Here is a 16822-nt window from a genome sequence, read left to right as displayed (position 1 = left end):
CATGGCAGGGGGCTTGCCCTCGTGGTGGAGGCCACGCAGTCGTGGCAGGGGGCTCGCACTCGTGGTGGAGGCCTGCAGTCATGGCAGGGGGATCGCAATCGTGGTTGGGGGCTCGCACTTGTGGCAGAGGCTCTGCAGTCATGGCAGGGGGCTCGCACTCATGGTGGGGGGTTTGCACTTGTGGCAGAGGCCCCGCATGGCAGGCGGCTCGCACTCGTGGTGGAGGCCACGCAGTCGTGGCAGGGAGCTTGCACTCGTGGTGGAGGACCGCAGTTATGGCAGGGGGCTCGCACTCGTGACTGGGGGCTCGCACTTGTGGCAGAGGCTTCGCAGTCATGGCAGGGGGCACGCACTCATGGTGGGGGCTCGCACTTGTGGCAGAGGCCCCGCAGTCATGGCAGGAGGCTCGCACTCATGGTGGAGGGCTCATACTTGTGGCAAAGGCCCTGCAGTTGTGGTGGGGGCCAGCACTCATGGCGGGACCTCCACATGGCAGTTTCTCATTGAGGAGGTCTCACCACGAGTTCAGGCTCCCCGCCACGACTGCGCTCTGCCACGAGTGCAGAGGCCCTTTGTGAATCGGGCCCTAGATGCCAAGAGCAAAACAATGGGGGTACGTGGAAAAAGGTTGGCTTCTCTTACAATTCCATTCAGGTTCCTACCATCAGTACATGGAAAGACACTGGATAATTCCAGAACCTGCTCCGGTGCACAATTAGTGTGAAGTTTTTAATTTACATAGGTTTCAACTTTATATATTTGGTTAATATGCAAGGCAGAGATTTGCACAGTCAAACATCTGTCCGACCAGTCTGTTAACACCACAGAAGCTCCTTCTTGACTCTGCATAGCGCTAGCTGGAGGCTGTGACTTTGCATAGCGCTAGTTGGAGGCTCTGGCTCTGCATGGCGCTGTGGTTCTGCATAGCCCTAGCCGAAGGCTGTGGCTCTGCATAGCGCTAGCCGGAGGCTGTGACTATGCATAGCCCTAGCCGGAGGCTGCGGCTCTGCATAGCCCTAGCCGGAGGCTGTGACTATGCATAGACCTAGCCGGAGGCAGTGGCTCCGCATAGACCTATCTGGAGGCTGTGGCTCTGCATAGCCTTAGCTGGAGGCTTTGGCTCCACATAGCCCTAGCCAGAGGCTGCGGCTCTGCATAGCCCTAGCCAGAGGCTGTGACTATGCATAGCCCTAGCCGGAGGCTTTGGCTCCGCATAGACCTATCTGGAGGCTGTGGCTCTGCATAGCCTTAGCTGGAGGCTGTGGCTCCACATAGCCCTAGCCGGAGGCTGTGGCTCTGCATAGGTCTAGCCGGAGGCTGTGGCTCTGCATAGGTCTAGCCGGAGGCTGTGGCTCTGCATAGCCCTAGCCGGAGGCTATGGCTCCGCACAGCCCTAGCCGGAGGCTGTGGCTCCGCATAGCCCTAGCCGGAGGCTGTGGCTCCGCATAGCCCTAGCTGGAGGCTTTGGCTCCGCATAGACCTATCTGGAGGCTGTGGCTCCGCATAGCCCTAGCTGGAGGCTTTGGCTCCGCATAGCCCTAGCTGGAGGCTTTGGCTCCGCATAGCTCTAGCTGGAGGCTTTGGCTCCGCATAGCCCTAGCTGGAGGCTGCAGCTCTGCATAGCCCTAGCTGGAGGCTGCGGCTCCGCATAGCCCTAGCCGGAGGCTGTGGCTCCGCAAAGCCCTAGCCGGAGGCTGTGGCTCCGCATTGCCCTAACCGGAGGCTTTGGCTCCGCATAGCCCTAGCCGGATGATGTGGCTCCGCATAGCCCTAGCCGGATGATGTGGCTCCGCATAGCCCTAGCCGGAGGCTGTGGCTCCGCATAGCCCTAGCCGGAGGCTTTGGCTCCGCATAGCCCTAGCCGGAGGCTGTGGCTCCGCATAGCCCTAGCCGGAGGCTGTGGCTCTGCATAGCCCTAGCCGGAGGCTTTGGCTCCGCATAGCCCTAGCCGGAGGCTGTGGCTCTGCATAGCCCTAGCCGGAGGCTTTGGCTCCGCATAGCCCTATCTGGAGGCTTTGGCTCCGCATAGCCCTAGCCGGAGGCTGTGGCTCTGCATAGCCCTAGCCGGAGGCTTTGGCTCCGCATAGCCCTATCTGGAGGCTGTGGCTCTGCATAGCCTTAGCTGGAGGCTTTGGCTCCGCATAGCCCTAGCTGGATGCTGCCCAGTTGATGCAGAAGCACCTCTTCGGCACGGTGCCCCCCTCCCCCCCCCCCCCAGAAACCCTGGTGACTGGCACAGGGGTGTAGAATCTTCCATCTACCCTTTCTTGGGCGATGGGAATCGAGGGTTGAAGGTGCACAATTATCTTTTAAGAGGGTCTGATGCGCAGAGAGAGTGGGAGACAGAAAGAGAAAGGAAAACACGAAGGTCCAGCAGCCACATTTATGGCCTTTCAGAGCCGACCATTGGGCACTCGGTGCAACAGGAAGTCTTCAATGTAGAATATGGAACAGAAAAGACCAAAGATGCGTACATCACAGTGGACATCACAGGGGGAGACTGGTGAGCCCCCGGCGGTGCCTGTTGTGACCCCCCACACACTTCTCATGCCTGTTGTGATCCCCCACCAACTTCTTATGCCTGTTGTGACCCTCCCTCACCCACCTCTGATGCCTGTTGTGACCCTTCCACACCCACTTCAGATGCCTGTTGTGACCCCCCCACTCACTTCTCATGCCTGTTGTGACCCCCCACCCACTTCTCATGCCTGTTGTGACCCCCCACCCACTTCTCATGCCTGTTGTGACCCTCCCTCACCCACCTCTGATGCCTGTTGGGACCCTCCCACACCCACCTCTGATGCCTGTTGTGCCCCCCCACACCCACCTCTGATGCCTGTTGTGACCCCCTAAAAATGCCCTCCCCCCCAGAATTGCCTCTTGTTCAGCCCACCCTTCACCTGAAGCTGAAAAACAGTTTTTTTATGCCAATTCAGCTTTTCAATTGGTCAAAAAACAGGAATCGGGGTTGAAGATTTTCTATATTCCACTCAATTGTTTTTGGGTTCACATTATTCAAAATTAATGTAATGCGACTTATTAGACCCTTTAATAGTCGGCCACGTCAGGGGCTCCCAGAAGCATCAGGAGGCGACCTCCCAAGCCACGAGTATTAGATTTTACTCACATTGTGTTCTCGCTTGCGCCCTCCCACCCTCCCTGCAGTAGATTCAGAAATGGTGCATTCTGTGTTTACAGCGGATCCATTTCAAGTTCATGGAACGTGCTTGAGAGCAGTTTTCACAGAGGTGAGAAGGCTTTTCCGAAGGAATTCAGTGCCAGCCTCCAGCTGCTTCTACTGTGCACTTGTTGCCTCTAGTAACGCAAGGAAACCTTCCTTGCACGGAGCAGATATGTAATTACCCCCAGTATGGCAGCCATTGTGAGTCAATATGTTAACTATTATTTTGATGCTGAGCTGGCAAAGAAAATAAGTGCATTTTCGTGTCACTCACTGGCATTCAAAAGAATGAATTGGGGAGCCGCGCTGATGGCAGCTGAGAGGGATTTTAGAGCAGTTCCCAGGAGCACGTGACCTGCCAAGGGGGGGGTGTCTTCGGGGCTCCTCACAGCTTCAAAAGAACAAGGGTATTTGGTGCATCCGAAAGCAGTTTGCCTCTGACACACTTAATAATGCTTATTTTTATGCATTTCCAAATACCTCCTAAAAGATGAAAGGTAAATTAAACTTGAATAGAATTCGAGTCCTTTGTAATGGTCCGTTTAGTTACCAGTAATCTGGATTACAACTGGGTCCACCCCCCTGGTCAATTAGGAGTTTGTGATGTCGCTTCAGTGATAGGTAGGGTGTTGCTTTTAATTAAACTTTATTCTCTCCTGGCATTGCCTCCTAGTCCCACCCCGCGGCGTCCGGGTGGGTCCATTTAAGGGGTTGTAGCCCTGTTCTGCTTCCTGTTTCCGAGTCTGTCTCGTTTGCAGGAAAGTGCCCAGAGCTTTCATGGCTCAGTGCTGGGCGCTAGGATTTCAGGACCTATCGCAGCAGGTGTATTCAGGGTCCAAATGTGGGTCATTCTCGATGCAGAACATAAAATGCAGTGGTTTCAATTGATTTTTTAGAGAGATGGAAAACGATAGCAAAAAATGCTTCATTAAAGACCATTTTCAGTTTCCAAAGGCTGCATCGCCTCTCCTAAAGTTGAGAAGTTGGCAGATAGGAAGGCATTTCATAATAACTGGAAGGGATGCAAGACAAATGACTGAGGCAGCTGCTGTTCTCATCACAGAACATTTGGTTTTTTGTCCCCTGGAATGATTTGATTTTGATCATGCCAAGAAATAAAGTACCCTGCACTTAGCCAATTGTGGGGGCCAAGACAAAGAGAAAATCTGCCATAATGAGAAGGCAAGTGAAGACCAGACAGTGCTCAGCAGGCAGGTTGACCAAAGACTGGAACAAGCATTGGAAAAGCCAATAGGGCTCGCCCATGCGAGAGCTACTGGCTTTGCCAATATGTTTTAGCCATGTTGTACACCAGCCAAATGTTAGTGGCATAGAGGAGAATGGCGTGGAGTGGAGTAGAATGGAGTGGCAAAGAGTGCAGTAGAGTGGAATAGAGTGTCATGGAGTGGAGTTTCATGGAGTGGGTTGGCATTAAGCAGAGGAGTGGAGCAGAGAGGAATGGAACTGTGTAAAGTGGAACTGAGTAGAGTAGAGTGGAAGGCCATAGAGTGGAGCAGAGTGGTATAGAGTGGAGTACCATGTCGTAGAGTGGGACGATGTAGAGTGAAGTAAAGTGGCATTGAGGGAGTGGTGTAGAGTAGAGTGGCATAGAGTGGAGTGGTGTAGCATAGAGTGAAGTAAAGTGTCATAGAGTATAAGGAGTGGCTGGAGTGGTGTGTTGTAGAGTGGAGTGGTGTTGAGTGGTGTAGAGTGGAGTAAAGCGCTGTTGAGTGGAGTGGTGTAGAGTAAAGGGTGCAGTAGAGGGGTGGAGAGGCATAGAGTTGAATAAAGTGTCTTCGAGTGGAGGAGCATAGAGTGTCGTAGACTGGAGTACAGTGGAGTGGTGTACAGTGGAGAAGTGGACTAGAGTGGAGTAAAGTGTCTTAGAATGGAGTATCAAAGAGTGAAGTGTTGTTAAGTGGAGTGGTGTATAGTGTTGTAGAGTGGCATAGAGTGGAGTAGAGTGTCACAGAGTGGAGGGTCATAAAGTGAAGAGGTGTAGAGTGAAGGGGGGTGGAGTTGAGTGAAAGGATGTAGAGTGGAGGGGGGTTGAGTGGAGGGGCGTTGAGTTTAGTGGAGGGGCATAGCATGGAGTGTCAAAGAGTGGACTGGTGGGTAGTGAGTGGTCGTAGAGTGGAGTTGCATAGAGTGGAGTAAAGTGGAGTGGAGTGGCTTAGTATGGAGTGGTGCAGAGCGGAGTAAAGGGTTGAAGAGTCGAGTGGTATAGTGTGGAGTAAAGTGATGTAGAGTGGAGTGGCATAGAGTGGAATAGAGTGAAGTGTCGTAGAGTGGAGTGTTGTGGATTGGCGTACAGTGGAGTGGCCCAGAGTGAAGTGTCATAGAGTGGTGCAGAGTGGAGTGGCGTAGAGCGATATACAGTGGAGTAGAGTGGCATAGACTGGTGTAGAATAGAGTGTACTAGAGTTGAGGGGCACAGTGTGGCTTAGCGCAGAGTAGCATAGCATAGAGTTGAGTAAAGTGTTGTAGAGAGGAGTGCCATAGAGTGGAGGGGAGCAAAGTGGAGTGACGTACCATAGAGTGGAGTAAAATGCCATAGAGTGGAGTGCATGGTATGGAATGGCATACAGTGGACTGGAGTAGAGTGGCATGGAGTATCGTAGAGTGGAGTGTCATAAAGTGAAGTGTCATATAGTGTCATGGAGTGGAGGGTCGTAGAGTGTTGTGGAGTGTCATAGAGTGTTGTGGAGTGTCATAGAGTGGAGTGTCATAGTGTGTAGAGCCGTATGTGTAGTCTTGTATGTGGAGTGGCATAGAGTAAAGTGGCATAGAGTCGACTAGAGTTGTTAGAGTGAAGTAGCATAGATTTGCATAGAGTGGATTAGAGGGGAGTGGCATAGATTGGCATAGAGTGGATTGGAGAGTTGTGAAGTGGTGTGTGATAGAGTGGAGTGGGATAGAGTGGAGTGGCATGGAGTGTCGTAGAGTGGAGTCTCTTAGAATGGATGGTTGTGGAGTGCTATTGAGTGGCATTGAGTGGAGTGGCATAGAGTGGAGTTGAGTATCATAGATTGGAATGGTATAAAATGGAGTGGCGTGATCTCTCACATGTGTGATTCAAATTTATCTGTCACTCCACTTCCCACAATGTATTATGGTTCAGTTCACTCACAGTTCAGGTCTTTGCAGTTCAGTTTACTCTCATTCCAATTGTTTTAGCAGTCATGTACTTATTTAGTCAGTGCTGGAAATCACCTGATATTTGCTACATGTGTTTTTCTGGTGTTTGTTTCTGATGTGTGCTCCTGGTGGTGAGTGCTTGCAAAGCTCTGCTGAATGTTTCTAAGAATTGTTCTATGGATATGCTGATCCCATCAGATTCTCTGGAAGTGTTCGATCTAGCGGAACACGCTGACAACTGCAGCAAGATCCAGATGAGTTAAAGGCTTGTTGATGCCAGCGAAAAGCGCAGTCCATCTCCTTGTCCTGCTTCCTCCATACTCCTGGAGACAATGGGTCATTAAACAAACACTGGACTATGCAAAGGTTTCTCCTGTGGTGTGGGGGTCCCAGATACCTACTGTAAAGCCCATATTTTATACTTGACTATATGATTATGTATGGGACTTTACTGAGGCTTGTGCTTCCCCTAATCCTTGATGCTTTTCCATGGTGCTGGACCAAACCTTATTCCCAGTCCCTCTGCACTCCAAACTCCTTGTATCTGGGGATACATCCCACCATGTAATGTGCATATTTCAGAGTAGACCAGGCGAAAAATAGGGAAATCTCCCTACATTCTGCTCAACTTTACTTTTGTTCTGGACCTGCAGGAACCATGAAAACAGTGAACTGAAAGGCAACTATCTGTTTTACATCTTAAAGTGCTTTAGAAATCTTTATCACAATCTCTTTGATGGCATCTCTGATCTTTACTACTTCGGAAGATGAAAACATGTAAGCATTAAACCTTTAAAGCAGAATTGGCCATTTGATATCTTTTTCCATAAGCATGTTATGTTTAACATTGACAAAATGTTATTTAAATCCCTGACACTTGCATTTACATTTCTTTTACTGAAAAGAAACCTGGTAATCAAATTTAAATGTTGATCAGCATCCTGTGGGAACGTCCTGGGTTGGACCATTCAGCAGAAGGCATGTGTAGGTGGAAACCACTTCAGAAGGCAGGTACCACTGTTCTCAGTGGCCTACTGACTTCAAGTACAGAGTGGGGTTCCCTACTATTCCTCTGAATGCCAGCTGTACCTAACATTGGTCTTGTTGACGGGCTGGGGAAAGAGCTTCTCTGCAAGAAGTAAAGCTCAGTTTACTCTCTTGCCTCAACTTTCTCATCAGAAGGAGCTGGTATGCCATCACACACAGGTAGAAAGGAGTACTCTGCTGTCTTCAGGTGTGCTGCTGAGAACATCAAGTGCCATGAAGCTTGAAGTGCCGATATTTGTAGAATGCAGGATAGATAGAGCCAGAAGGTGCATAGATATAGCTCCTTGAAGCCTAGGGCATGCCTGATTAAAGTCTTTGTCTAACTAAAAACGGAAGGAGTGGGGGCCACTGGGCTACACTTGTCGGTCATAGGAAAAGTGTTCAGCTCGGAACGCAGTAGGGATTTACAAGAGATTATACTCATTGCGATGAAGTAATTCTTTGCAAGATTTGGCTTGAAATGTCCTTCTCATTCTGTTTCAGTCACTTATATGAGCTATTATTATTTTTATAGGTTCTCCATATCAGGTCCCGCTGGGTACGTTTAAGGGTATGCTGTAATACGCTCACTGAATATCATCCATAGAGCCCCACGTAAAAATAAGCTACCACTGGAAATCAAAGGCTCCCCGCAGTCCTCCCCTGGCCTGCCAGCTTGCACCTGCCTCTCATCTTCCCATTTGAGACATTGGTTCCTCCAGTGAGTGCTCTGTGTTCAAAGCCCAGGAGTGAAGTGGCTGGTTTCTTCTGGCTCATCACCTCTTCTGACATTCCGTGTGGAACTGATCTGTACTGCTGAAGACTTCTATTTGACCCAACTTTATGAATGTCCTCCTCCCAGGATCACTGCGTTCTTCAGCTTTCTTAAATCCCTCCCGCCTACTTATAGATTTGGCTTCCTGCCCCTTCACACTCATCTCCCTGTGACTGTCTAAAGCTGAGGGTTGCACGTTCTTGCACGCTGTAGAGAGTGACCTGTCACTTCATCTCTCCTGCCTTGGAATCAGCATCACTGTTCTTCCTCACTGTTGAAATTGTACAAACTCCTTGGTCACTTTGTGCTTCCTGATGCTACCATCTCTCCTAGCATGGTCGCCTCCCTCTGTATATTCTCACAGGACTGTGCTCACTGTGAACCACCTATCTTTCCAGTAACTTGACTCAATGGTTGAGCTTAAGGTGACTAGTCAACAGATTTCCTGATCAGCTGAACCTGATCTCTGGGATCCAAAATCACTGAATACCAAGTACAAGATTCTAACTCTATATCATTTGAGCAGAACAAATTCTGGTCCAATCCAACGAAGAGTGAAGATTGTTCAACCGCTGCTGGCATCTGCCTCTTAACTTTTCCAACCTTGCGGAATGCTAGCTCCTATATGCCTGATCTGGAACTCCGGAGTGTTGTTTGGCTGCAGGCTATGACCACTGACTGCCGAAGAGGTCAAATTCCTGCAAAGTTCATAACCAGCACACCACCCCAGGTGAACCATCTAGTACATCTGCCATTGGCCGCCAGAGGTGCATTCCTTACGTTCAGTGCTTTTCTCTATTCTTAAAACCTATTCAAGCCTCCAAGTCACAAGGTCTGACTTTGTGGAACCCTAGACATACATCACATTAAGATGACTATTGCCTCAAGGGACCAATCCGCGCATATTCTCCTAAGTCAAAGTTAATGTTTTCACCTGAACTACACCTACATTGAAACTCAACTATCGCGAGTTGGCTTAACGATGTAACCTGGGCCTTTTAAAAACACGTAAAGGGTCCAAAGTAGGTTGCTTGTGGGCCAAGGTGATTTTTCAGCTCTCCAACTCAGATCTTCCTGGCGGCTGCTGGCCTTGACTGGGACCTTCGGACAGTCATTTTTGGAATCAGGGAGGATCGACAGGTGGGAGACGAAGACTACGCATGAGGTAAATCTGTATTGAACCAGTTCATTTGGTTAGGATTTGTTAGGTATTTGCTTGACTTGATATTCGTCTTGACTTGGTATTCGACTTGGTAATCCGTTCGGAATTAGTTTGGAATTTTGAAACCTAGAATTTGAAACTTGAACTTTGTTTTGAGACTTGCTATTTGTTTTGGCTAACATTTTTTCTTACAGGTAAATGTGAGAATATTTTTTATTTCTCTCTGTTTATAATTTTTTTTATCTTATATAACATGCGTGTGATTAGTGCGCTTTAGAAGTTTTGTTGTTGCTACTGCGATAGGCAGAGCATTTTGGAATCAAGTTAGCCGGCGCCACCCGAAGGTACGCCGAATTTTGAGATGTACATCAATTATGGTATTTGTCCCATCATGTATAATGCATTGTGGAACAAATATACAAAAAGGGGATCCCCAGTTAGAATGGCCATTAGAGGGAACCATGGACCCTCACAAACTCGAGTATTTAGAGAAACAATTGTTTTTAAAGACAGTTAGGCCGGCTATGTTTGACAGTTTGCGTATGTGGAGGAAAGAAGTGAAGGAGCGGCAGCTCAAGGCAGACAAGGTACAAAGGAAACAGGAAAGGAAAACAGAGTATCCAAAGTATAAGGAATTGAAGCATAAGGAAGTTCAGGAGAAAAAGGAATGTTTAGATAGAAAGCATTGTTTATTAATATCTAAGGAATATATAGTTAGACCAACTGTAGCAGTTCAGGTCCACCAAGAAGATGTGGATTCAGATATTGATGGGTTGTTGATAGATCGACCCCCACCCCCATATGTACCTTTAACACTCTTCGCCCTGGACCCCTAAATATCATCCCCCTTGTACTCCCGGCTCCCCCTCCTTTGCCTGCGGTTGTCCAGCTCCCTATTTTCCAACCAGTACCGGTACATTCCTTACCCCCTGCAACCTAGGCTACTTCACACCCATCCCAAGCCTCTGCGCCTCCACCTCAGGCCACTGCATTTGAAATGACTAATGATTCTGTGCTTCCTGCATCTGTCCAGACCCCTTGAGTTCTTTGCTCTACTGTACCTCAGTTTCGTCAGGACGCGATAAGATTGATGGTATTAAATTGGTTGAGTAATCTAGAAATGGAGGTAGGAGAAATGATAGATCAAATATGGGATTTCTCTGAGGGTGAGCTTCTTTGTCTTATAAATAAGCTTTCTCATCAATTTATGGTAGAATGGGAGATGATTACAGGACAGAATGGCCCAGATGATGTAAGAGCTATTAATCGACAATGTCAGATAGGGGCCTTCTCTGTAAGTAGAGTTAATGCTGCCAAAGCAACAATAATTGGATTCCGGAATGAACTCTCTTCCTCTCCCCGAATAAGATCTATGAGGGAAGCTGTGCCGCAGTTCATTCCTGAAAGAGGGAATGCAGATAAAGATGACCCTAGAGCCCATTTTTTGTACAATTGGACATATGGAAAAATCCTAGGGGATATTATGATGATGTACAGGCAGCCATTGATTCTTGTATCATGACCTTAGCAGATATTGATATTTTTTTTGGTATGATCCAAATATGTGGTGACTATTAGCTGCCATAATAACAGCTGATAGGGATGGGAAACCTGAGCAGAAACCTCGTCAGCTTATACTGGATCTTCCTGGTAACATACTTACTTATATAAAAACGATGGTTCCAGCTAGGAAAATGGACTGGGCTCTCCTTACTGCTTGTAAACAAAAACAGGGAGAGGCCGTCCCTGATTTCTTTACTCGCTTTGAGGAAGTTTCCTCTAATGTATGTAATAGCCCTATTCTTCCTGTCCTTAAAAGGGGGGATTGAATACAGGATAAAAGTTTATCAATTTGTGATTGATTTGAGAGAAAAGTGACAAGATAGTAGTCCCTCAACATCTTGTTGTTTCTCAGGTAAAGTTAATACACATGTGAGATTTTCTGGCATCCCCGTTCAAAGCCCTATTTCACATCAACTGAATGTTAGTACAAAGGTCTCAAACATTTTCTGTAACAAAAGTTACTAGTAATGTAAAATGAGCACCCCATCCAAGAGTATCAGCAGTGATCACGTTGGTGCATTAGGCAGGGTTTTCAGTAGTAATTAAAAAAAAAGCAAAGCTTTGACAATTTGTGTAGTACATGCAAACTATAGCTACAATACCCCTTGCAACAACGTATAAAAATGAGTAATAAATATCTCCAACTGAAATAATAGCTTTAAACACATTTTCAAAATGTCACCTATTTTCTCTGTAGGCATCAGTTTATGAGTTGTGAAAATACAAAAGAAATGTTGTCTTGAATGCCTGGGTTTTATTTTTTAAAATACAGGTTGGACGGTACGCTGTTGAGCTGCTGGTAGTTTATAAGCTACTCATTGGAGACATAGCAATACAGCAGAAGGTTTGAAACAAGTTACAGTGAAATTATTGCATTACTTAGCCTTCTTGGGACAAAGTATCTCTTTTCCAATTACAGTATTGTCAACAGAAGGTTACCTATTTAGGTCTCCTCCTGTCGAAGGGGGTAAGACGATACACCAACATAGGATATAATTGGTGCAGAATTTGCAGAAACCACTGACTCAATCTAATATCTGTGCGTTTATTACCAAATTTTTCACTAATTACAAACCCCTGCTTGCTTTAACATTAAAGCACGTATGCATGCTGCTTCCTTGGACTAATCAGTGTGAAGCTGTCTTTTTGTAATTGAACAAAATGCTTTATGTAATGCTCCTGCTTCAGGTAAGACCTGATTATTACACATTTTTGCATGTAAAAGATGGTTGCAGCTTGGCACGGTCCCATGTAGGAAGGAATAGGTCATGTGCATATTTCACCTCCACATTGGACCCCACTGTGATAAAGCAATCTGAAATGTATATTTAATGTCACAATATGACAGTTATGGGACCACATTTAGTGGATATCTAAAGAATAATAATAATAATTCAGACCCAGCACCAGACCAGTGTTGATACTTTTTGCTCCAAAACATCACTCTGAAATGCTGTAACATTTTGAATCTAGCCCCTGTACTACCCCTTTCTGAGTCCCAACAAGATGAGAAGCATGCTTGCATATTTATTACTGAGAAGGAGACTAAGGGACGGGTAGACCTGACAGATACCCCTATGTCTGACCCACTAGGGGAACTGTCCGTGGATGGTGCATGTTGCAAACTACCTGATGGCTCTAGTACAGCGGCCTAAATAGTTACTCCCTTAAAATCTATGGTAGAGTTACGTAAAATACAACAAATGTCAGAGCAATCTGTGGAGCTGACAGCTTTGACTGGAGCCTGTAAATTAAGTAAAGATTTGACTCTAAATATCAATATATATATATATACCTTTGGAGTTGCCCCCTCATTCGGATGACTTTGAAAAGAAAAAAAAAAGTTTTATTTTTTAATTTGCATAGTGATGAGGTACAGTATGGGGAATGAATAGTAAAGATACTGGATACCTTGATGTTAACAAAAAAAAGGTTGCTATTGTCAAATATTTTGTCCGCAAGAAAATTATAGATGAAGTAATACAGGGAAATACTTTTGCCAATGAACCAGTTAAACGAACAGCCTATTTAGAGTATAGTTTAATGTATATTGTAGGGACAGTTAGATGGACACCAGAAGTAACTATGTTTAATCAGACTCTAGATTTCATTAGGGAAGTACAGGAAGAAGCTACAGAGGAACAGAAGGAACAGTGTAAAAGATATGGGTGTCAGGATGCGACAGGATGTTGGATAGATCAGTCAGGAAAGCAAAGATGAATGCTTCCAAATTATTATGTGAATGTTATTGTTACCATGGCCCACAGTTCAGCCCATATCAGTGCTAAAGGAATAGTGGCCACGTCAGATCATGTATGGATCAATAATCTGATTCCTAGGGTGGCAGAGATCTATGTCAAGAGGTGCATGATGTACCATACTTATAGCACAGGAAAATGTACCCCGTATCAACAGGATATTTTGCACCCCCGGTCTGCCTTTGAAGTTCTTGCAACCAGTTGAGATGGTTATAGGATAGGATGGATAGGATAGGATAGGATAGGATAGGATAGGATGGTCATTTATAGAGCGCATACGTATGCCGGAGCGTCTTGGCACTGGTAGAGAGAGAGAGAGAAAGGATGTCTTCATCCGCGAGTCTCGTCAAAAAGCCATGTTTTTAACTGTTTCCTGAAGGCCAAATGATTGCCTAATGATTTCATAGAATGAGGAAGCCTGTTCCAAAGACTAGCAGCCCGGAAAGAAAAGGCTCTGCCACCCCATCTGACTTTACGTATCCGATTTATCTTGATGAGGCTTTGTGTGGTAGACCTTAAAACCCGGCTGGGCACATATGGAACGAAAAGCTTCTGAACGTCCTTGGCTCCTCCTCCAAATATAGCCTTGTGCACTAAACATATTGCCTTAAATTCTATGCGCTGCTGGATCGGGAGCCAGTGTAATGTTTTGATGCCGCCAGAGATAGAGTGGTTCCTGGGTACAGCAATCAGGAGTCTGGCAGCAGCATTTTGCAGAGTCTGCAACCTCTTCATCTGGGTCTTATCTATGCCTAACAGCAAGGCGTTGCAGTAGTCAAGTCTCGATAGTACAAGCGCCACCACCACCGTCTTGCGAAGGTCAGATTCGATGAGAGGAAGAGTCTTCCGCAACGTCCTTATTAAAAAGGAACACGCTGAAGCAAGATTGCTGACATGTGCTGAGAAATTGAGTTGATTGTCAAAGAGCATACCCAGATTCCTGACTTTATAGACGGGACTAGGACATTATGGGGAGGCCAGCAAATGTATAGGGTGTACCAAGATCAAGGACAATCTGACATTGAATTTACCATTCTAGTTGATTACTGTGTTGACTAAAAGATTTGCATTTGATCCATTCACAGGTGAAGGCCAGTCTCTCTCCCAGTCTTAAAGGTCCAGGTCACAAGCTGAGGCCTAGAGATGGTGTCTTTACCCAACAGTTTCAGAGGCCAGTGCAAGTTTTCTTCACCACCCAGACTGTTGTTAAGTGCACAGGGCACAGACACTGGATCCATGCCAGTGATGTGGAGAAAGCAAGCACCACTCCCTTTGCCATATGATCAGTGGATAACAACAGGAATGCCTGATTTGGATCAAATCTCTCACCAAGTGCCTTTTGGAAATAGTGATCTTTTGAAAGATGATGAAGTGGTGTCATTGGAAAAATAACTTGCTGCCGTCATGCCTGACCCAGATGAACAGATTCTGTTTGAACATCCTGACATTGTTCAGCCCTGATATAAAATGCGGCCAAGAGCCAAAAGAACTGTAGACTTTGATTGAAGAAACTATCTCTGGAGAGGTAACAACCCATGCCGGTGGTCAAGACCGCCAACGTCCGGACCAGTACATAAGCTTGCAAGTGAAGTTTTGAAGCAAAAGACACTTGGGACTTAATGCTCTCTGATAGTGTAGTGAGGGAATTTTGGGAGAATTGAGATTACATTGCTCTGTTTCTGGCTGATCGTTACGCTACTCTGTGTTACCTCGGCAATCAGACAACAAATACTACAGTAAGAGGAAGGAAGGTTAAGAAACATACAGGTTGGATATAAAAGATCAGTATAGGGATCTTCTGAAAGAGGTATTTGTATATAGATTAGGTTGAAATGGGTAGAGTTGTCGATCTGTCATTAAGGCCCTTTGAGAAGGTCTTTTTGACCTATTAGGAGGAATAGAAGTACTTGCCCCGAATGCCCCCGCTAAAAGCTGACCATTTGGGATTAGAAAGAGAAAAATAGGGATATTTGTATGTTTTCGATTGTTAGTATTGGGATTTTTGGGTCTATTTTGGAGACTTGAAACATATTACCCTGTTCATAGCCTAGTGCCCCCTACTTCTACCGCACTTCACATTGTCCTCTCTTAAGGATTCACACTGTCAAATACATTAAACGCCCTTAATGTTAATTGAGCCACACAATAGCTTCACCAAAATAACTGCAGAAATACACCAGGCAAAAGGAACATGGATTTGGTCAGAATGGTTTTGAGGTATTGTTTCTGCTTGGGGCTGGAAATTATTAATGGGAATGGTGATTATAGGAGCCATCTTTCTCACTTGCTCTTGCTGCATTCAGCGTCTCCCTGTGATATGTACAGCTTATATAGCTACCTGTAACAGTATCAAGCCTTCCCCAATTAATGTTCATGAATTAAGTAGAGAAATGATGATGCATACTAAAATTGATGACTATTAATGTACACAATTAATACGTGTACCTTTTAGAATGGATTTAGCACCGCTGAAAAGGAAGGGCTGTTAAAATGTAAAATCTGATTCTTTCATTTTTAGGTCTCGGCTAGCGAAGGCTGCGCTTGCGCAGTCTCGCTCGCGAGATTTAACGTTTTAGAAGTGGGGCTTTAACCCACCCCTCTTATTCCCTCTTCTCTATTGGCTGGCCTCTTAAATGCAGGTCAGCCATTGGAGAAGAGCTTTGTCTCTCCAAACAAGCCCCGTCTTTTTCGGATTCGGGGGCGTGTTTTTTACTTTCTTTCTCTCCTCTGGAATGTAAACATTCCAGCCAATGGCAAGAGGAGAGAAAGAAAAACACGCCCCTGAATCCGAAAACGCCGCTGCGTTTCTCCGAGGCATTTCTGCTTGACCTCGGAGAAAGACGGTGGTGTTTATGGCGTCATCCCCGATGCTCCTCGGTCTAAACACGGTCCCTCCAGGGGCCCTTCAGATGCCCTTGTTTTAACCAACTTCCAAGACGCGTGAAAGGTAAAACGTCAGACAAAAATCCTAATGCGATGTGTTCTGTTGGTAGGGATTCTGCCAGCTTTCGTGAGAGTGCCTCGGCGATCAGTGTCTCTGCTTCTCTGCTCTTGCGCAAGGAGCATTTCGTGGTTAGTTACCTCGTTTACCGGGCATGTGCAGTTGAACCGTCTGCTGGCCCTTTTATGTTGCTAAGCAGCTAATAATAGTCATGTTTGCTGAGTAATTTCGGTCCCGAACAATAGCTGAGGAGGAGCAGGGGCATCTGACAGGCCCAGGGCGGACCCTGGCCGGAGCCCGCCTTCCGCCGGCTCCTCCTCCCTTCCACAGCCGAGACAGAGAAGGCTTTCCCCGCTGCCTTCGGTTGCATCCCCTGCTCCTTGCACCGCGCGGAGGCTGCAGCAGGCAGACTGCTCCCAGACCCCCACACTCAGGCCATGCACCCCGGCCCTTGAAGCAAGCAACCGGCCTCCACCAGCAGTAGCCCGCGGAAGACGCGCCGCTGAGACCCCCGGATCACCGTCCTTTGTGCTCCCGCCCCGGCGCCGCTGGTGGTCCACCGAGCCCCTCCTCCCCTGCCTCCCAGGTGGTCCGTGGCTTGCGGTCAGGATGTGTGTGAGCCTTCAGGCTATGCGCAATCTGTGTTTTGATGCGGGGAACAGCCGCCGGACTCCAGCCTGGAGGTTATCCAGACCCCTGCAGGCACTGGTGGCCGCTGGCACTGCTCCTTAAGGCACGACTCGCCAGACCCCCTGCCACTGCCTCTTGGCTGGCTTTA

General features: G+C 47.0%; 2 protein-coding genes across 3 annotated transcripts in view; one reads left to right on the top strand and one right to left on the bottom strand.

Moving 5' to 3' along the window:
* LOC146821991 (uncharacterized) overlaps positions 1 to 14269 on the top strand; it is a 358608-nt gene extending 344339 nt beyond the window's left edge. Inside the window, exon 5 of the mRNA XM_085613095.1 lies at positions 14189 to 14269. Within this exon, the coding sequence (XP_085469221.1) occupies positions 14189 to 14217 (29 nt within the window). The 3' untranslated portion in view covers positions 14218 to 14269. The remainder of the gene's footprint in view (positions 1 to 14188) is intronic.
* EFR3B (EFR3 homolog B) overlaps positions 1 to 16822 on the bottom strand; it is a 1026989-nt gene that overhangs the window by 974825 nt on the left and 35342 nt on the right. The gene's annotated exons all lie outside the window — the stretch shown is intronic.

The sequence above is a fragment of the Triturus cristatus genome, chromosome 6 (genome assembly GCF_964204655.1).
Source record: "Triturus cristatus chromosome 6, aTriCri1.1, whole genome shotgun sequence".
NCBI classification, from domain to species: Eukaryota; Metazoa; Chordata; class Amphibia; order Caudata; family Salamandridae; genus Triturus; species Triturus cristatus.
This window is presented reverse-complemented; position numbering and strand designations above follow the sequence as displayed.